Source organism: Tachyglossus aculeatus, chromosome 9, assembly GCF_015852505.1.
Source record: "Tachyglossus aculeatus isolate mTacAcu1 chromosome 9, mTacAcu1.pri, whole genome shotgun sequence".
NCBI lineage: Eukaryota > Metazoa > Chordata > Mammalia > Monotremata > Tachyglossidae > Tachyglossus > Tachyglossus aculeatus.
The window spans coordinates 65,128,407-65,150,190 of NC_052074.1; the positions used below are offsets into that span (position 1 = coordinate 65,128,407).

Consider the following 21,784-nt stretch of genomic DNA (forward strand, 5'->3'; position numbering starts at 1 on the left):
ATCATTTTTATTGAGTGTTTCTGTGTGCAGAGCACTGTACTAAGCACTTGGGAAGTGCAAGTTGGCAACTTGGGTTCTGCTGAGGGAGATCGGAGGCTGGATAAGGAAAAGAAGGAGCGGATCAAGGAATGTCTGTCCCCAAAGGGTCCTCGGTATTGCTCTGCCACTCGCTCTTCCTCAGACAAAACACATTTCGAGAAATGTCAGCTGTGTGACTTTGGGCAAGTCACTTCCCTCCTCTGGGCCTCAGTTACCTCATCTGGAAAATGGGGATTAAGACTGTGAGCCCCCCGTGGGACAACCTGATCACCTTGTAACCTCCACAGCGCTTAGAACAGTGCTTTGCACATACTAAGCGCTTAATAAATGCCATTATTATTATTATTATTATTCATTCACTGGATCCTACTGATCACTGAATGGTTTTCTGGGTCGGTAGTGGCCCTCTGCAATCTCTAAAGGGGAGGAGGGAAAAGAAAAAAGGAAGTTTTTTCATAAGCTTTTGTTCATTAAACGTTTTCTGTCTCCTCTCCTTCCCCTTGAGCCTGTGGGTCCTTGAAAATCAGGGACCACATCCCCAGCTTTGACCAAGAACCGTAGCGAGCACCCATGGTTAGAGTTTGCAGAAAGTCACCCTGGTTCATTAGTAATAATAATAATGGCATTTATTAAGCACTTACTATGTGCAAAGCACTGTTCTAAGCTCTGGGGAGGTTACAAGGTGATCAGGTTGTCCCACGGGGGGCTCACAGTCTTAATCCCCATTTTACAGACGAGGTAATTAACTGAGGCGCAGAGAAGTGAAGTGACTTCCCCAAAGTCACACAGCTGACAATTGGCAGAGCCGGGATTTGAACCCACGACCTCTGACTCCAAAGCCCGGGCTCTTTCCACTGAGCCATGCTGCTACTGGCTGCAGAAGACTGTACTGGGCATATGGCGATACCACGAATCAGGTTATAAAACAGAGACAAGGCCCCATGGCGGGTGAACTCCTTAGCATAAGAATCTGTCTCTACTTACACACAGTAGGGGTTGGAGGGCTATCCAGGCATTGGCCTTTTCAGCAGCATTTTCACACCTGGATAATAATAATTGTATTTGTTAAGCGCTTACTATGTGCCAAGCACTGTTCTAAGCACTGGGGTAGACACAAGGATAATTGTGTACTATCAAGAAGTGTCACCTTCAAATAGCTATCACTTTCAAAAACGCTGTGAGATCATTTATGCCAGGGATGCTGAAGAGACCAAGGCGAGGCAGACACTCCCCTCCACCTCACTTGCCCGTAAAGATAGATCCCGGTTTGTCCCACATAAGGCCGGTCTGTGTTTTTGAGCCTGTCAATTGGTGTCCTGACCATCGTGAAGTATCTGCTCGAGTAGAGCAAGCCCTCTCCAGACTACAGATCCGTCTGCTGCTACCCCATAACTCAAATTAGGAAATCACTACGTCTTTAAATCATGTATTCTGCTCCCGTGTCGTGCTTATATGGCCTTTCAGTTCTCCACGCGGCGGTTTCTTGGGCATACTGCGGTCGTCCCATTTTCCACACACGTCTTGCACTGAAATATCGTATATACTGGTTCGCTGCTTTCCAGAACTCTATTGTAATATTCGGTTCCGTCCTTGAAAGTCAAGTGTGGTTCATAGGTAACAATGAGGAAGACACTCAAGCAGTGTGGTTTAGTGGAAGGAGCACGGATTTGGGAGTCAGAGGACGTGGGTTCTGATCCCGGCTCCGCCACTTGTCTGCTGTGTGACCTCGGGCAAGCCACTTAACTTCTCTGGGCCTCAGTTCCCTCATCTGCAAAATGAGGATTACAACTATGAGCCTCATGGGGGGCAACCTGACGACCTTGCATCTACGCCAGCGCTTAGAACACTGCTTTATTAATGGCATTTATTAAGCGCTTACTATGTGCAAAGCACTGTTCTAAGCGCTGGGCAGGTTACAAGGTGATCAGGTTGTCCCACGGGGGGCTCACAGTCTCCATCCCCATTTTACAGATGAGGTAACTGAGGCCCAGAGAAGAGAAGTGACTTGTCCAAAGTCACACAGCTAAGTGGCGGAGCCAGGATTCGAACCCATGTCCTACATGGGTTCTCCATGTTACTGATGAGGAAACCCAGAAGTGAAGTAACTTGCCCCAGGCCACCCGGCAGACAAGTGGTGGAATCGGAATCGGAACCCAGGTCCTTTCGGCTCAAAGGCCGGTGCTCTCTCCACTAGGCTACCCTGCTTCTCATCGATTTTTGATGATGTTCATAATCAATCAATCGTATTTATTGAGCGTTTACTGTGTGCACAGCACTGTACTAAGCGCTTGGGAAGCACAAGTTGGCAACATAGAGAGACAGTCCCTACCCAACAGTGGGCTCAGCCAGGAGCCCAGAAAGCATATTCAGGCTTCAGCTCCCTAATCCTCAAGCAGGGCAGCTCGGAATACGTCGAACGGAACCAGGCCCATCCCACATTTCAACCCCGTGACGGGAAAAGCGTCACAATACGGGCTTCAATAACCAGACCGCTGGGGAGAAATCTGTGGATCTTGGTGATTTTCTCAGGACACGTGAATTTGCTTAGCAATAGCTAGAGCCCGGCTGATGTTTGAGGGGGCCAACTGCCTTAACAAGGTCTGTGATGTGGACGTGGATGGGTAACCACTGGAGGTGGGGAGAAACATGGGCTGAACGATTCTGTTCGAAAATGATCCAAGCAGCAGGGTGAAGTACGGACTGGAGTGGGGAAGACAGGAGGGAGGGAGGTTAGCAGGTGTTTTGTTCTGATGACTTGACACCTGTCCACAGGTTTGGTTTTGTTGGCTGTCTCCCCCTTCTAGACCGTGAGCCCGTTGTTGGGTGGGGACCGTCTCTATATGTTGCCAACTTGTACTTCCCAAGCGCTTAGTCCAGTGCTCTGCACACAGTAAGCGCTCAACTAATACAATTGAATGAACTGTCTACTGTACTGACTGCCTTTACTTCCTTTCCTCCAATTGTCTCCTTGACTCCCCTCCAATCTGGCTTCCATCCCCTTCACTCCACCGAAACTGCCCTCTCAAAGGTCGCCAATGACCTCCTTCCTGCCAAATCTGGAAAGAGCCCAGGCTTTGGAGTTAGAGGTCAGGGGTTCATGTGACTTTGGGCAAGTCACTTCACTTCTCTGGGCCTCAGCTCCCTCATCTGGAAAATGGGGATTAAGACTGTGAGCCCCCTGTGGGACAACCTGATCACCTTGTAACCTCTCCAGCGCTTAGAACAGTGTTTTGCACACAGTAAGTGCTTTATAAATGCAATCATTATTATTGTTATTATTATTCTATGCCGTCCTAATCCTCCTCAACCTCTCAGCTGCATTCAACTCCAGCACTTTGAGCAGTGCTTTGCACATAATAAGCGCTTAATAAATGCCATCAAAAACCCCCCCCAAAAAACCAAAACACTGTTGACCTCCCCCTTCTCCTGGAAACATTATCTAACCTTCCGCTGACACAGTCCTCTCCTGGTTCTTCTCCTCTCTCTCCTGGCTGCTTCTCCACTGACCTCCCCGCCTCCAGCCTCTTCAGTTCACACTTCACTCTACTACCAGGATCATTTTTGGGAAAAACAGTTCCACAGAAGTCTCCCCGCTCCTCAACCAAACTCCGACGATTGCCCGTCCGTCTCTGCATCGACTTGACGTTCCTCACCATCATTTTCACGGGACTGAGTCAGCTAACTCTCTATTACCTATTATCCTAACTCCTCTCCCGCTACAACCCAGTCCACCCGTTTTGCTTCTCTAACCCCAGTATACTTAACGGTGTCTCTCTAACATCAATCCCTCCATGTCACCCCTTCCTTCATATCCATCAGCCCACCACACTTCCCATCTTCAAAGCCCTATTAAAATCACATCTCCTCCAAGAAGCCTTCCCTGACTATTCTCCCTTCTGTGTCACCCCAAATCATTCTCTTTGCTCTTCCCACCCCACAGCACTTGCGTATATATGTATAATTCTATTTATTTATATCGATGCCAGTTTACTTATTTTGACATCTGTCTCCCCCCGCTAGACTGTAAGATTGTCTCTACAGCTGAACTGTATTTTCCAAGCGCTTGGTACAGTGCTCTGCTCACAGTAAGTGCTCAATAAATACGATTGAATGAATAAACTCTGTTATATTGTAGTCTCCCAAGCATTAAGTTCAGTGCTCTGCACACAGCAAGCGCTCAGTAAACATGATAGATTGTTTTTAAATTTACAGTGAGATGAATACCCCATTAGGGAAAAGACCACATAAGGACACTTACACAAGATTCTGACTCTTCCCACCAACATGTTAAGAGCAGCAGACTACGAGGAAAAGGTTCCGGACAGAACACAAAGCTCTTCTTCCCAACAGCTGCTAATGAGGGATAAATGAAGCAACTGCCAAGAGGCTCTGAAAGCTATTCACCCTGAAGGGCTCCGGGGAACCGCCTGGTCTCTAGGAGCAGCTGATGGGACACATTTGTTTCTGAATGTGACCCTCTATTTGGGATTCAACATTTCTAGCCCTCTGCTTGGCTGTGTGTGTGTGTGTGTGTGTGTGTGTGTGTGTGTGTATACACATATATATATACATATATATATACACACAGATATATATGTGTGTATATATATATATATATATACACACATATATGTTCGCCCAGTCTAGGAACAACTGAAGGGCTGGTGATTTAATCATTATTTCTGAAATGCTACCTTAAATTTCGCTATATTAGTAAAAGGTAAAAGTAAATCAAATACAAAAGTCATGCTCTCTCTCACCTCCATCTCTTCCCCCTCCATCTTTCCTCTCTCTGTATCTCTTCTCTCTTCTGTTTCATCTCTCTCTTCCCTCTGTCTCTCTCCATCTCTCTGCTCTCTATCTCTCATCTGTCTTCTCTCATCTTTCACCTCTCTCACCTCTTTATCCCAGACTGAGCCCCTTCCTTCCTCTCCCCCTCCTCATCCCCCTCGCCTTACCTCCTTCCCCTCCCCACCGCACCTGTATATATGTATATATGTTTGTACATATTTATTACTCTATTTTACTTGTACATATTTATTCTATTTATTTTATTTTGTTAATATGTTTTGTTTTGTTGTCTGTCTCCCCCTTCTAGACTGTGAGCCCGCTGTTGGGTAGGGACCGCCTCTACACGTTGCCAACTTGTACTTCCCAAGCGCTTAGTACAGTGCTCTGCACATAGTAAGCGCTCAATAAATACGATTGAATGAATGAATGAATATATATACGTATGTACGTATACACATATATATATATAATAATGATAACGATGGCATTTATAAAGTGCTTACTATGTGCAAAGCACTGTTCTAAGTGCTGGGGAGGCTACAAGGTGATCAGGTTGTCCCACAGGGGGCTCACAGTCTTAATGCCCATTTTCCAGATGAGGTAACTGAGGCCCAGAGAAGTGAAGCGACTTGCCCAAAGTCACACAGCTGACAGTTGGCGGAGCCGGGATTTGAACCCCTGACCTCTGACTCCAAAGCGCGGACCTCTTTCTACTGAGCCACGCTGCTTAGAGAGAGAGAGAGGGACCATCTCTATATGTTGCCCACTTGTACTTCCCAAGAACTTAGTACAGTGCTCTGCACACAGTAAGCGCTCAATAAATACGATTGAATGAATGAATGAATGAATGAGGGAGAGGAAGCAGATGGGTAGATGGGAATGCGAAATAAGGCACAAAGGAAGAAAAGAAAGAAGTAGAAAAAAGAAAAGGGAAAAAAAAACCCCGGGCTGAAGAACTGAGCACAGAAGGAATTAAATATTTTACTATCACACCCTACGGAATTATCAATATAAAGGAGTTTTGCTAAAAAGCAAACACTTCTTGCAGAGAAGCAGTGTGGCTCATTGGAAAGAGCGTGGGCTCTGGAGTCAGAGACCATGGGTTCAAATCCTGGCTCCGCCAACTGTCAGCTGTGTGACTTTGGGCAAGTCACTTAACTTCTCTGTGCCTCAGTTACCTCACCAGTAAAATGGGGATGAAGACCGTGAACTCCCGGTGGGACATCCTGATCACCTTGTAACCTCCCCAGCGCTTAGAATAGTGCTTTGCACACAGTAAGCACTTAATAAATGCTATCATTATTATTCTTCACATGTCCAACTAGTATTGTTTCACTCATAGCTGAGCTGGTGTGCTGTTTCAGGGTGAAGCCTTTTTTTTTTTTTTTTGACTGGACACCCCTAAGTTAATTTTTATGGGTTCTTTGGAGTATCTCAAAAATAAAATAATAATAATAATTATGATGGTGTTTGTTAAGCGCTTACTATGTGCCAAGCACTGTTCTAAGCACTGGGGTAGATACAGGGCTACTTAACTTCTCTAGGCCTCAGTTACCTAAAATGTAAAATGCAAAATGGGGATGAAGACTGTGAGCCCCTGGTGGGGCATCCTGATCACCTTGTAACCTCCCCAGCGCTTAGAACAGTGCTTTGCACATAGTAAGTGCTTAATAAATGCTATAATTATTATTCTTCACATGTCCAACTAGTATAGTTTCACTCGTACCTGAGACGGTGTGCTGTTTCAGGGTGAAGACATTTTTTTTTTTAATTTTGCAGACTGGAGACCCCTGAGTTAATTTTTATGGGTTGTTTGGAGTACCTCAAAAATAAAATAATAATAATAATGACGGTATCTGTTAAGCGCTTACTATGTGCCAAGCACTGTTCTAAGTGCGGGGGTAGATACAGGGCTATCAGGTTGTCCCACGTGTGGCTCACAGATTTAAGCCCCATTTTCCAGATGAGGTAACTGAGGCCCAGAGAAGTGAAGTGACTTGCCCAAAGTCCCACAGTGGCGGAGTCGGGATTAGAACCAACGACCTATGACCCCCAAGCCCGCGCTCTCTCCGCGAAGCCACGCTGCTTCTCTGTCAGAACGGGAATATAATAAATCATAATGAATTTCCACTAAGTTTAGCAGCACGGCGTAGCGGAGAGAGCCCGGGCCTGGGATTCGGAAGGTCACGGGTTTAAATCCCGACCCCGCCACTCGTCTGCTGTGTGATGGTGGGCACGTCGCTTAAATCCTCTGGGCTCTACTTACCGCATCTGTAAAATGGGGATGGACACTGTGAGCCCCATTTGGGACTGGGACTGTGTCCAACCCGATTTACTTGTGTCGACCCCATTCATTCATTCAATCGTATTTATTGAGTGCTTACTGTGTGCAGAGCACTGTACTAAGCGCTTAGGAAGTACAAGTCGGCAACAGATAGAGACGGTCCCTACCCAACGACAGGCTCGCAGTCTAGAAGGGGGAGACAGACAACAAAACAAAACATAGAGACGGGTGTCAAGTCATCAGAATAAACAGAAATAAAGCTAGATGCATGTCATTAAGAAAATAAATAGAATAGTAAATATTTACAAGTAAAAGAAATAGCTCTCTTCCTCCCTTCAAAGCCCTACGAGAGCTCACCTCCTCCAGGAGGCCTTCCCAGACTGAGCCCCCTTTTTCCTCTCCTCCTCCCCATCGCCCCGGCCCTACCTCCTTCCCCTCCCACAGCACTTGTATATACGTTTGTACAGATTTATTACTCTATTTTACTTGTACATATTTACTATTCTATTTATTTTGTTAATGATGTTCACATAGCTTTATTTCTATTTGTTCTGAGGGTTTTGACACCCGTCTTCATGTTTTGTTTTGTTGTCTGTCTCCCCCTTCTAGACCGTGAGCCGGTGGCTGGGTACGGACCGTCTCTATATGTTGCCGACTTGTGCTTCCTAAGAGCTTAGTACAGTGCTCTGCACGCAGTAAGCGCTCAATAAATACGATTGAATGAATGAATGAATAATGTGCTTGGCACATAAAAGTCCTTAAAAATACTACAATTATTATTAACTAGAAAATTATTATTATTATTACTAGAGGAGCAGCGCGGCTCAGTGGAAAGAGCCCAGGCTTTGGAGTCAGAGGTCACGGATTCAAATCCTGGCTCTGCCAATTGTCAGCTGCGTGACTTTGGGCAAGTCACTTCACTTCTCTGTGCCTCAGTTACCTCATCTGGAAAATGGGGATGAAGACTGTGAGCCCCACACGGGACAACCTGATCACCTTGTTTCCCCCCAGTGCTTAGAACAGTGCTTTGCACATAGTAAGCGCTTAACAAATACCATCATCATCATTATTATTATTAACTGACCTGTCCCCTCTCCCACGTTCCCCCTCGCCACAAAACGGTTCTCTGTCTCTAAAGCCCTCTGATCCATGAACTCCTGGCTAGCATTTCCTTTCTGGACTAACTACCTCCCAACGCCTTCCAAATTAATGACGACGATGGCGTTTGTAAAGTGATTACTATGTGTCAAGCACTGTTCAAAGCGCTGGGGTAGATACATGCCAATCAGGTTGGCTACAGTTCCTGTCCCACATGGGGGATAGTAATTGAATTTGTTCACTCATTCATTCAATCGTATTTACTGAGCGCTTTTACTGTGTGCAGAACACTTTACTAAGCGCTTGGGAGAGTACGGTAATATCACAACTACAATGGGGTACCCACAAACTAATCAGGTTGGACAAAATCCACGTCTAACATGGGGCTCGCAGCCTTAATCCCCATTTTACAGATGAGGTAACCGAGGTAGCCTCCAACACCGCTCTCTACAACAAATTCAAACTTCTCCTCCATCTCTCCCCAATAAATCACAATTCACCCTGCGACACCCCCACAATACGCTTCCCTTACTCCTAACACTCCACTTCGTTGGAGGAAATCCAGACACAAGGCCAACTTCTCCGTCAAATTAAATTCACCCTGGCTTGCCCTTTCTTACTTGGGCAGTTCTCCGCCTGCATCCACTCGGCTCTTTCTCTCAAACGCACAGCAGATATTTCCTCAAGAGAACAGAACATTCAATAGGAAACTGGTGGGGGAAGGAAGAATAGGACTGTAGAAATAATTTAGTCTGCCCTGACGGTGAAGCAAATTGTTTTCAGGCCCACGCTCCGCAGAATCCAGATAATCGCTGATGTTTCCAGAAAGCTTCCTGAAGACTGTGATGATGCTATTCTTAAGTGGATCTTTCATGTGCATGGGACAAAGAGGTGAACTAAAGAAGCCTAGATCAGGGAACCAGAAAAAGTCAAACCGCTTTAACTAAAATGTCTACTCAAAATGTATTTAGAACAACAAGATACGAAAGACTAGGCAAGCTCTGAAATACACGGAGATCACTGGGGGAAAGAACGGAGTGTATGTAACAGCTCGGGTCATGTTTGGAGACAGAAAGAAGCTGGGACCCAACTTCAAAACAGCGGCAAAGTGTTTATAACAACTTCTCCCAGTGTGGGGCCAACAACAAAATGGTTAGCATGAGGAGGGGAAAAAAAACTAACAGGGAAGGAGTCTAAACCTGTGTTTCTGCTGCAATGCACTATGAGCCAGAGAAGCAGCGTGGCTCAGTGGAAAGAGCCCGGGCTTGGGAGTCAGAGGTCCCGGCTCCGCCACTTGTCAGCTGTGTGATTTGGGGCCAGTCACTTCACTCCTCTGTGCCTCAGTTACCTCATCTGTAAAACGGGGATGAAGACTGTGAGCCCCACGTGGGACAACCTGATCACCTGGTATCCCCCCCGCAGCGCTTGGAACAGTGCTTGGCACATAGTAAGCGCTTAAGAAATGCCATCATTATTATTATTATTATCCCGTGTCTGTCCCAGAACGTAATACAGTGCTTGGTCCATGGGAAGAGCTGAACAAAAACCCAGTGATGATGATGTTTTCAAACATCTAAACACACGTCTACATGTTTTGTTTTGCTGTGTCTCCCCCTTCTAGAATGTGAGCCCGCTGTTGGGTAGGTACCGTCTCTATATGTTGCCAACTTGTACTTCCCAAGCGCTTAGTACAGTGCTCTGCACACAGTAACCGCTCAATAAATGCGGTTGAATGAATGAATGAATAAGTGCTTAACAAATGACATCATTATTATTATTATCCTACCCACCTTGACTACTGTTTCTGCCTCCTCACTGTCCCCGCCTCCTGTCTCTCCCCACTCCAGTCCATACTTCACTCTGCTATGCGGATCATTTTTAACGAAAAAACCCAGTCCGTATATCAAGAACCTCCAGTGGCTGCCCACCTACGAGCACATCCAACAGACACTTCTTAACGTCGGCATGAAAGCACTTAATAATCCGTTCACCCTCTCCCACTTCACTGATCTCCCCCAGCCCATCCCACACACTCCACATCTCTAATGCCAGCCTACTCGCTGTGCGCCAGTAATAATAAAGATGGCATTTGTTAAGCGCTTACTCTGGGCCAAGCACTGTTCCAAGCACTGGGGTAGATACAAGGTGATAAGGTTGTCCCACGTGGGGCTCACGGTCTTCATCCCCATTTTACAGAGGAGGTCACTGAGGCACAGAGAAGTGACTTGCCCAAAGTCACCCGGCTGATAAGTGGCGGAGCAGAGATTAGAACCCACGATCTCGGACTCCCAAGCCCAGGTTCTTTCCACTAAGCCACGCTATAGTATATATTTAAATTATATATTATAAATTATTTATCGCATGTGTGTCTCTCCCCTAGACTCTAAGCTCATTATGGGCAGGGAACGTGTCTTCTAATCCTGTGTACCTTCCCAATAATAATAATGATGGCATTTATTAAGCGCTTACTATGTGCAAAGCATTGTTCTAAGCACTGGGGAGGTTGCAAGGTGACCAGGTTGTCCCTCATGGGGCTCACAGTCTTTATCCCCATTTTACAGATGAGGTCACTGAGGCCCAGAGAAGTGAGGTGACTTGCCCAAAGTCACACAGCTGACAATTGGCGGAGCTGGGATTTGAACCCGTGACCTCTGACTCCAAAGCCCGGGCTCTTGCCACTGAGCCACGCTGCTTCTCATAATAATGATGGTATTTCTTAAGCACTTACTATGTGCAAAGCACTGTTCTAAGCAGTGGGGGATGCAAGGTGATCAGGTTGTCCCATGTGAGGCTCACAATCTTAATCCCCATTTTACAGATGAGGGAACTGAGGCACGGAGAAGTTAAGTGACTTGGCCAAAGTCACACAGCTGACAACTGGCGGAGCTGGAATTTGAACCACTGACCTCTGACTCCAAAGCCCGGGCTCTTTCCACTGAGCCACGCTGCTTCTCATAAGCGCTTAGTACAGTGCTCTGCACTTAGTAAGCATTTCAATACGTACCACTGATTGACCAATTGAACAAATCACATTTCTAAAATTACCCCGGGGCCAGAGAACACGCTGGCAGTGTGGCTCAGCGGAAAGAGCCCGGGCTTTGGAGTCAGAGGTCATGGGCTCAAAGCCCGGCTCTGCCAACTGTCAGCTGTGTGACTCCGGGCAAGTCACTTCACTTCTCTGGGCCTCAGTTCCCTCATCTGGAAAACGGGGGTTAAGACTGTGAGCCCCCTGTGGGACAACCTGATCACTCTGTAACCTCCCCAGCGCTTAGAACAGTACTTTGCACATAGTAAGCGCTTAACAAATACTATCATTATTATTATTATTTTTATTTGCACATAGTAAGTGCTTAATAGACTTAATAGGCTTAATAGTAAGTGCTTCTAGACTGTGAGCTCACTGTTGGGTAGGGACCGTCGTCTCTATATGTTGCCAATTTGTACTTCCCAAGTGCTTAGTACAGTGCTCTGCACACAGTAAGGGCTCAATAAATACGATCGAATGAATGAATGAATGAATAATAAATGCCATCATTATTATTATTATTATTATTTACAGCAGGTAGCAAATCTCTGAGTACCGGCATTTCCCTTCCCCAGTGCCCTCATCTCAGGCTTCGGACACTTGCGGAGTTTGCGACCGAGACGAAAACCCATCATTTCGCTAAGCCCCTAAATTTCTTTCCCTTCAGACGCCAAATCCTTTCCTGCATCATATAATGAGCCAACTGTATAATCTGTGTGTCTGCAGTTCCCCAGCGGGGGGAAGAAATCCTAACCCCAGAGAGGGAGGAGAAAGAGATGACAGTGGAAACTCCCGAGTTTCCATCCGTTTCACTCCCAGGTAAAGTGCCGGCGGGACCGGAGAGCAAAGTAATTTAGAAGCACTTCCCGATGGCTTAAAAGCCCAACCGGCAACCATCAGGATGGGCTTTCGGATTCCACCATGATTAAACCCTTTCCCTACTGCTGCATCATGGTTTTTAGTTCCTTGCCCGCCAAGCCACACGTCGGCCGAGAGTTCACCGAAGCAGACGTCAACCCTCCGGTCCGCCTTCCCTGGTTGGGGAGAGGGAGGAAGGATGGCAGCTCAATAAATACGACTGATGATGATGAGAGCCGGGAAGACGGATGACAGAAAATAATCACTCCCAACTTTCACCTTGAAAACTACCCGTAAGACAGAGCAGAGAGTCTCTCCGAGAACCGTTCCATGGTTTCACCCGGAGTCCCGGGACCTCTTTATTCCTGGGCAAGGCTAACCAACCCTCATCCTGCGATTCATTCAGTTCTATTTACTGAGCGCTTACTGTGTGCAGAGCACTGTACTAAGCGCTTGGGAGGCTGCACGCCAACAATGAACAGATACATTCCCTGCTGATTCCAACAGACCGGAAAGAATGGGTTCCTGGCTCCTCCCCAGGAAGTTATTCAGGGGAAATATTTTTGCCAGCTGGCCTGTCATACTTTTCCACCCTCCAGAAATCACTGAGGGGGCTACGTGACTCCAGCTGAGAATATATATATATTTTTTCTGCTCTGGGCCGAACTCATGCTGACCATAGACCATCTTACTTTCAGCAGGGTATTGGCGACATGGAGATTGCAACCCTTTATCAGAAAAATTCCCTGTCTCCTCTGCTCCTCTCTCCAAGGGGCAGTGGCGGAGGGGGCATCCCACTCCCCAAGAATCATGGGGAAAGGGGGAAGAGTGGGCTTTCTTCTCACTTCCAAATGCCTCTTTCGCTCCATCCCACCAGTCCCATCCCTGCCTTTCCTTTAATAATAATAATAATGATGGCATTTATTAAGCGCTTACTATGTGCAGAGCTTTGAAAACCATATCATCCACCTCTACCATCCACTCCAATTCATCCATTCAATCGTATTATTGAGTGATTAAATACGAGAAGCAGTGTGGCTCAGTGGAAAGAGCCCGGACTTTGGAGTCAGAGGTCATGGGTTCAAATCCCGGCTCTGCCAATTGTAAGCTTTGTGACTCTGGGCAAGTCACAACTTCTCTGGGCCTCAGTTACCTCACCTGTAAAATGGGGATTAAGACTGTGCGCCCCGTATGGGACAACCTGCTCACCATGTAATCTCCCAGTGCTTAGAACAGTGCTTTGCACATAGTAAGCACTCAACAAATACCATTAGTATTATTATTATTACTCTAGAGAAGCAGCGTGGCTCAGTGGAAAGAGCCCAAGCTTTGGAGTCAGAGGTCATGGGTACAAAACCCGACTCCATCAGTTGTCAGCTGTGTGACTTTGGGCAAGTCACTTAATTTCTCTGGGCCTCAGTTACCTCATCTGGAAAATGGGGATAAAGACTGTAAGCCCCGTGTGTGGGACAACCTGCTCACCGTGTAACCGCCCAGCGCTTAGAACAGTGCTTTCACAGAGTAAATGCTTAATAAATGCCATTATTATTATTATATTATTTGGAGTCAGTGGTCATGGGTTCAAAACCCAGCTCTGCCAATTGTCAGCTTTGTGACTTTGGGCAAGTCACAACTTCTCTGGGCCTCAGTTACCTCAGCTGTAAAATGGGGATTAAGACTGTGAGCCCCGTATGGGATAACCTGATCACCGTGTATCCTCCCAGCGCTTAGAACGGTGCTTTGCACAGAGTAAGTGCTAATAAATACAATCATTATTACTCTAATGAATTTCTGCTCCACCCCACCTTTACACGCTCACCAATCTGGGCACACATTTGATCTCCTACACTCTAGTCCCTGTACCATTTCTAAACTCACAATTCGGCAATTCCTCTATCAGACCAGAACCTATCACCTGCTCTCTTTCCCATACACCCACTCCCCGCAAATCTGTCCGGCTCCAAGACGGAGACGCCTGTTCTTTCGTCCCCCTCTAATATTCCGCAGCTGTTTTGCCCCATTGGGTTTCCGCTCCCAAGTTACCTCCTCTTGATGCAAAGATCGATGCCCTCAAAACCACCCTCTCCACTGAATTCAACTCTTTTCGCTCCCTGTCCCTCCCCTGATCTCACAACACTAACCCATAACCCCGGATTATCTCCACAGTATGCTTCTTCCGCTCCTAAACTCCCTTCTCCGCCCCACAGCACTTGTGTATATCTGTACATACTTATTATTCTATTTATTTCATCAATGACCTGTATATACCTTATAATTCGATTTATCTATTTTGATGCTATTGGCGCCTGCCAAATTGTTTTGCTTTATTGTCTGTCTCCCCCTTCTAGACTCTGAGCCCGGTGTTGTAGGGATAGTCTCTATCTCTGGCCGAACTGTACTTTCCAAGCGCTTAGTACAGTGCTCTGCACACGTAAGCGCTCAATAAATATGACTGAATGAATGGATGAATGAAAGAGGCTGTTGGCGGGAATCCAGACATCTCTCTGAACCTGTCCGGGTTAAATTCATTTTTATCTGTTTCAATTAAGTCTTCTCCACAGCCCGAGGACAATACTTCTCTTTCCTAATTCACTCCCCTACCCACTGCTCCCAACACCTGTTCTAAAACCTCAAACCTCCGGTAACCCCACCCATAATGACCTCCATCAACACAACTGACACCCTCAGACGTGCTATCCCTAAAATCTCTCCTGCTCCTCTCCAATCCCTCCCCAACTTTCCCTCGATTCCCTATATTCTTTCCCCTCCTTTGAAGGCAACTTGTACTTCCCAAGCGCTTAGTACAGTGCTCTGCACACAGTAAGTGCTCAGTAAATACGATTGAATGAATGAATGAATGAATATCATCCACCTCTACCATCCACTCCAATCTGGGAAGCAGTGTGGCTCAGTGGAAAGAGCCCGGGCTTGGGTGTGGCTCAGTGGAAAGAGCCCGGGCTTGGGAGTCAGAGGTCGTGGGTTCTAATCCTGGCTCCGTCACTTAGCTGTGTGACTTTGGGCAAGTCACTTCACTTCTCTGGGCCTCAGTTCCCTCATCTGTAAAATGGGGATGAAGACTGTGAGCCCCACGTGAGACAACCTGATTACCTTGTATCTATCCCAGCGTTTGGAACAGTGTTTGGCACACAGTAAGCACTTAAATACCATTATTATTATTATACAGCAGTGGGAGTCAGAAGGTCATGGGTTCCAATCCCGGCTCTGCCACCTGTCTGCTGTGTGATCTTGGGCAAGTCACTTCACCTCTCTGGGCTTCAAGTTCCCTCATCTGTACAACGGGGATGGAGACCGTGAGCCCCAGATGGGACAGAGATTATGTCCACCCCGATTATCCTGTATCTACTCCAGCGCTTAGTGCCTGGCACCTAGTAAGCACTTATATACCATAATTATTATTATTACTCTATCTTAATCTTCCTAGATCTCTCAGCTGCCTTTGACACTGTAGAATACTCCCTTCTCCTTGAAACTTTCTCCAACCTTGGATTTACTGACATTGTTCTCTGGCTTTCTCCTCTTATCTCTCTGACCACTCCTTCTCGGTTTCTTGAGCTGGCTCCTCCTCTGCCTCCCACCCTCTGACAGTGGAGATCTCGGGAGGCTTAGTTGTAGGTTCCCTTCCATTCTCCATCTACACCCACTCCCTTGAACAATTCGTTTGCTCCCAATGGCTCCGATGACCACCTCTACGCAGATGATTCCCAAATCTACATCCCCAGCCCTCTCTCCTCATTCCTATCTCCTTTCCTGCTGTCTCACAGTTCCTCCTGTCTGTGAGCCCTTTGCAGGTAGGGACTGTCTCTATTTGTTGCCAAATTGTACTTTCCAAGTGCTCTGCACACAGTAAGCGCTCAACAGATACGACTGAATGAATGACTTCTCTACCTGGACATCCAGCTGACACCTCAAACTTAAGATGCTCAAAACAGAACTCCTTATCTTCCCATCCAAATCCCGGCAATGCCGTCTTTCCCATCACCTTAGCTCACAAAACCGTAATCTTGGTGTCCCCACCTCATCTCACAAGACCGTAATCTTGGTGTCCCCACCTCATCTCTCCCACTCAACCCAAATATTTAATCTGGGACCAAATCCCATCGCTTCGATTTCCACACCTTTGCTGAAAATCCTCCCTTTCTTCTCCATCCCAACTGCTACCGCGCTGATCCTAGCACTCATCCCGTCCCACCTCGATTCCTGCATCGGCCTCTTTGCTGACCTCCCTGCCTCCTGTCTCTCCCCACTTCAGTCCCTTCGTTCTACTGCAGGTATCATTTTTCTAAAAAATAAAAATAAAATCAATCCACATCTCCCCACTCCTCGAGAACCTCCAGTGGTTTCCCATCCACCTCCACGTCAAACAGAAACTCCTTCCCGTCGGCTCTAAAGCACTGTCCTATCTTAACTCACTGATCTCCTTTGATACCGTAGACTCCACGCTTTGCTCCTCTAGCATCGGTTGAACTCACGGCACGCTGATTTTGTCTCCTCCTCCACCAACCCCTTCCCCATATCATCCCCCATCCTGGAACCCCCTCCCTCTCCATATCTAAATCTGCCGTAATCGCAATACGGATCTCGAAATTATAGACTATAACTGATTTATTTAAATCCATCTCTCCCTCTTGACTGTCAGCTCACTGTGGGCAGAGAAAATGCCCGCCAAATCTGCCGTGCTCGCAATACAGATCTCAAAATTATATACTATAAATGACTTATTTAAATCCATCTCTCCCTCTAGACTGTCAGCTCACTGTGGGCAGAGAAAATCCCCGCCAAATCTGCCATGTTCGCAATACAGATCTTAAAATTATATATTAAAAATGATTTATTTAAATCCATCTCTCCCTCTAGACTGGCAGCTTGCTGTGGGCAGAGAAAATGTCCACCGAATCTACCGTGCTCCCAATACAGATCTCGAAATTATATACTATAAATGATTTATATCTTCTAGACTGTGAGCCCACTGTTGGGTAGGGACTGTATATGTTGCTAACTTGTACTTCCCAAGCGCTTAGTACAGTACTCTGCACACAGTAAGCACTCAATAAATACAATTGATTGATTGATTGATTGATTGTAAGCACTCAAGAAATAAATACGAATGAATGAACGATACAGTCCCCAAATCTAGATCTTCTAGACCGTGAGCCCACTGTTGGGTAGGGACCGTCTCTATATGTTGCCAACTTGTACTTCCCAAGCGCTTAGTACAGTCCTCTGCACACAGTAAGCGCTCAATAAATACGATTGATTGATTGATTGATTTAAATCCATCTCTCCCTCTAGACTGTCAGCTCGCTGTGGGCACAGAAAATGCCCGCCGAATCTGCCGAGCTCACAATACGGATCTTGAAATGATATACTATAAATGATTTATTTAAATCCATCTCTCCCTCTAGACTGTGGACAGAGAAAATGCCCGCCGAATCTGCCGTGCTCGCAATACAGATCTTGAAATTATATACTATAAATGATTGATTTAAATCCATCTCTCCCTCTAGACTGTCAGACTGCCGTGGGCAGAGAAAATGCCCGCCGAATCTGCCGTGCTCGCAATACAGATCTCGAAATTATACTATAAATGATTTATTTAAATCCATCTCTCCCTCTAGACTGTCAGCTCACTGTGGGCAGAGAAAATGTCCGCCAAATCTGCTGCACTCACAAGCGCTAAATACAGCGGTCTGCACCTCAGTGCTCAATAAGCAATCATATTTATCGAGCGCTTGCTACGTGCAGAGCACCGCACTAAGTGCTCGGGAGGGAACGAGAAAACGGAGTTGGTAGACACACGCTCAGCACACAGTAAGCGCTCAATAAATACGACTGAATGGATGAATTCAATAAATACCACTGGAAGCAAAACTGTCTAATGGCCTGGCTCGGGCTTTGAGTAAAAAGTTGAATCGGACCAGGCAGAGGAATTTCCTTACTTCCCCGGGCCTCGGTGCCGACTTGCAACTTCACGCCTGTTCGGCCTCACGAAAACTCACGTGTACAGGAGGGAGGGTTCTCCCAAATGAAGATGCTAGGATAATTCTGGCTCTCATTCCCAGTCGGGACATAGATCAGCGTCAGCCAGTCACTACGCAGTCTTCTGGAAGAGCCAACCTGGCACAGATGATGCATTACGGTGACTCTCTTCCCAGCTCAGAGAGCCCCGCAGAAGACACCATTCGCTTCCAATTCTTTTACGCTAACAAAGACATTCTGCCCAATTCGGTGGCCTTGCTGACTCACTCCTCTCCATCATCCCTGAAAATCTCGCCGATCCACAATGAGTCTTAATTCCGCTCACTAAAGGCTGAGCCCAGCAAATGCAAGCCACATCCGGACAGGGCAAACCAACGCTATTCATGCAGCAGTTTGGTTCCATACTGAATAACGGGAAGGTCTTCTGATTCGTATTTGGTTTTTGCAAAAGTCAAAAGCTTCGGTAGGGAAACTCCAATTTCGCTTCCATCAAATATGGCTCACGTTAAGAACATCATCATTTTATCTGCTGTCATTGTGTGCTCTGCCGCAGTTCCACTGCCCTTAGTTAATTCCTCTCGAAAGGAATCATAAACTGTTTCGAGCAAAATTAAACTCCGGGGACGGGATCAAATTTTAAATTGATATGACTGCATCCAAGACTGTATAAATGTTTACAGGTCATAGCATCCTGCGCTAAATCCACCGTCTATCAAGGCCAGGCCTCGGTCTCTGAGACTAGACACTAAGACATGCAGAGAAACCACGGTCAGGGCTGGGCCACTCAGCATTCCTAACTTTTTCCTCTCCACCCGTTTCCTTTAGTCACCCAAATGAATTATTTTCATCTTCCTTAAACCATCTCGCACTCCTCTCTACATTGCTAACGCTCTCTCTAATCTGACCTGACCTCACTGACCTCCTGACGGTAATAAAGGTCCAGGGGGAGATTTTTCAAAATGGAAAAAAAAATGGGATAAATCAACACGAGCAAGTTTGGGTCCATAGAAGGGGAAAACTTCTTGGAGAAAGGGACAAATACATCACTGCCTAGTTGCTCAGATCCATTCTCACGATCTTTTAACTATGAGATATTCGTCTGGCCCCCTCCGTCAGATTTTCAGGTTCTGGAGGGGACGGTATCAATTAGCAGGGGCTTACTGCGTGCTAGGCCCTTGGGAGAGTTCGACAGACTCGGTGCTCAAGCATCAAGGAGCTTGAGCATCAAGCATCAAGGAGCTGCAAGGACGTCAAGCATCTTTTACTTTTTACAAGTGACCAGCGCAATGCTCTGCGCTCAGCCGGTGGTCAGACGATCCTGGGGAGGGTGAAGCGGGACCCTGAGATAATCATTCTGGAATAGGGACAGGGGAGAGAGGGGAGTGGGGAAGGGGGAGGTGGGCAGCGGGGAAGGGGGTAGGCGGGCAGCGTCGGCCTGCTCTGTGCCCAGCAGGGCGTGGCCCCTCCTCTGCAGTCCAGTGCCCAGAGGTGGGAGAGCAGGGGCAGGATAAGGGGATGGAGAAGAGAACAAGGGCAGGACCAGGGGATTGGGGGGGGGGGGGGGGTGTCAGGCTAGGGGTGCAGGGAGGGAAGGGGGGACAGGCCCAGGGGGTGGAGGAGAGAGTGGGAGCAGGGTCAGAGGGTGGAGGGGAGAGTGGGGGCGGGAGCAGGGAGTGAGGGGTCAGGGGTGGGACCAAGGGGTGGAGTGAGGGATGGGGGGGGCAGGATAAGGAAATGGAGAAGAGAACAGGGGCAGGACCAGGGATGGCGGGAGGGGGCAGGACTAGGGGTGCAGGGAGGGAAGGGGGGGCAGGAGCAGGGGATGGAGAAAAAAGTGGGATAGGAGCAGGGAGTGAAGGGGAGAGTGGGAGCAGGATCAGAGGGTGGAGGGGAGAGTGGGGGCAGGATCAGTGGGTGGTGGGGAGGAGCAGGGGCAGGATAAGGGGATGGAGAAGAGAACAGGGGCAGGACTAGGGGTGCAGGGAGGAAAGTGGGGGCAGGCGCAGGGAGTGGAGGGGAGAACAGGAGATGGAAAAGAAAGTGAGGGTAGGAGCAGGGGGTGAAGGGGAGAGTGGGAGCAGGATCAGAGGGTGGAGGGGAGGGTGGGGGCAGGACTAGGGGGTGGAGGGGAGAACAGGGGCAGGACTAGGGGGTGGAGAGGAGAGTGGGGGCAGGACTGGGGGCGGAAGGAGGGAAGGGGGTCAGGAGCAGGGGATGGAAGGGAGAGCGGGGGGCAGGGCGGGGGCGGGGGCAGGGGATGAAGGGGAGGGAAGGGGGCAGGATCACAGGGGTCAGAGAGGGAAGGTGGGCAGGACCGGGGGGTGGAGGGGAGAGCGGGGGCAGGATCAGAGGATGGAGGGGAGAGCGGGGGCAGGATAAGGGGGTGGAGGGGAGAGCGGGGGCAGGATAAGGGGGTGGAGGGGAGAGCGGGGGCAGGATAAGGGGGTGGAGGGGAGAGCGGGGGCAGGATAAGGGGGTGGAGGGGAGAGCGGGGGCAGGATCAGAGGATGGAGGGGAGAGCGGGGGCAGGATAAGGGGGGTGGAGGGGAGAGCGGGGGCAGGATAAGGGGGTGGAGGGGAGGGCAGGGGCAGGACTAGGGGTGGAGGGCGGGAAGGTGGGCAGGGGCAGGGGGTGGAGGGGACAGCGGGGCCAGAGCCGGGGGGCAGGATGGGGGCAGGATGGGGGCGGGGGGGGTCCCCCGGTCCGCCCCGCCCCGCCCCGCCCCGCCCCGCCCCGGGGTTACCTACCGAGCCTTCCGAAGGGGAGGCGGTTCCTCTCTCCGAGCATGAGGTTGAAGCGGGGGTTGTCCCTCTTCAGCCGCTTCCACTGGCCGGTGGCGAGGAGCAGGCGGGACACCTCGGCGTACACGCTGCTGCTCGCGTCCCGGACCACGAACGTGTACATGGCCACGGGCGGCGCCCGGCGCCCCACACAAAACCAACCGCACCGCACCGCACCGCACCGCACCGCACCGCCCGGCAGCACCCCTCCTCCTCCTCCCCCTCCTCCTCCTCCTCCTCCTTCCCCTCCTCCCCCTCCTCCTCCTCCTCCTTCCCCTCCTCTTCCTTCTCCTCCCCTTCCTCTTCCTCCCCCGGCCCCTCCTTCTCCTCCTCTTTCCCCTCCCCCGCCGTCACGCTGACATCACCGCCCCCCAGCCCCACCCCGACATCCCCTCGTCCTACTCATTCCTCCTCCCTCTCCTCTCCATTCCTCCTCTTACTGTTCCCCCTCCTCCTCTCCCTCTCCTCCTCCTCTCCCTCTCCTCCTCCTCCTCTTCCTTCTCCTGCTCCTATTCATTCCTCCTTCTCTTCCCCCTCCTCCTTCTCCTCTTCCTATTCATTCTTCTTCCTCCTCCTCGTCCTATTTCCCCTCCTCCTCCCCCTCTTCCTCCTCCTTCTCTTCCTTCTCCTCTTCCTCCTCCTATTCATTCCTCCTCCTCCTCTTCCTTCTCCTCCTCCTCCTCCTATTCCCCCTCCTCCTCCTCCTCTACCTATTCCCCCTCCTCATTTTCTTCCTTCTCCTCCTCCTTCTCCTCTTCCTTCTCCTCCTCTACCTATTCCCCCTCCTCCTCTTCTTCCTTCTCCTCCTCCCCCTCCTATTCCTCCTGCTTCTCCTCCTCTTCCTTCTCCTCTTTCTTCTTCTCCTCCTTCTCCTATTCCTCCTGCTTCTTCTCCTCCTCCTATTCCTCCTC

The 21,784-nt window shown here is 48.7% G+C and overlaps 1 protein-coding gene across 3 annotated transcripts in view; it reads right to left on the reverse strand.

Moving 5' to 3' along the window:
• The window catches only part of TTL (tubulin tyrosine ligase), a 90,471-nt gene extending 69,454 nt beyond the window's left edge, over window positions 1-21,017 (reverse strand). For all 3 annotated transcript variants that reach the window (XM_038751327.1, XM_038751328.1, XM_038751326.1), the window contains exon 1: window positions 20,841-21,017. In XM_038751327.1, the coding sequence (XP_038607255.1) occupies window positions 20,841-20,997 (157 nt within the window). In that variant the 5' untranslated portion in view covers window positions 20,998-21,017. The remainder of the gene's footprint in view (window positions 1-20,840) is intronic.
• Between the last annotated feature and the right edge of the window lie 767 nt (window positions 21,018-21,784).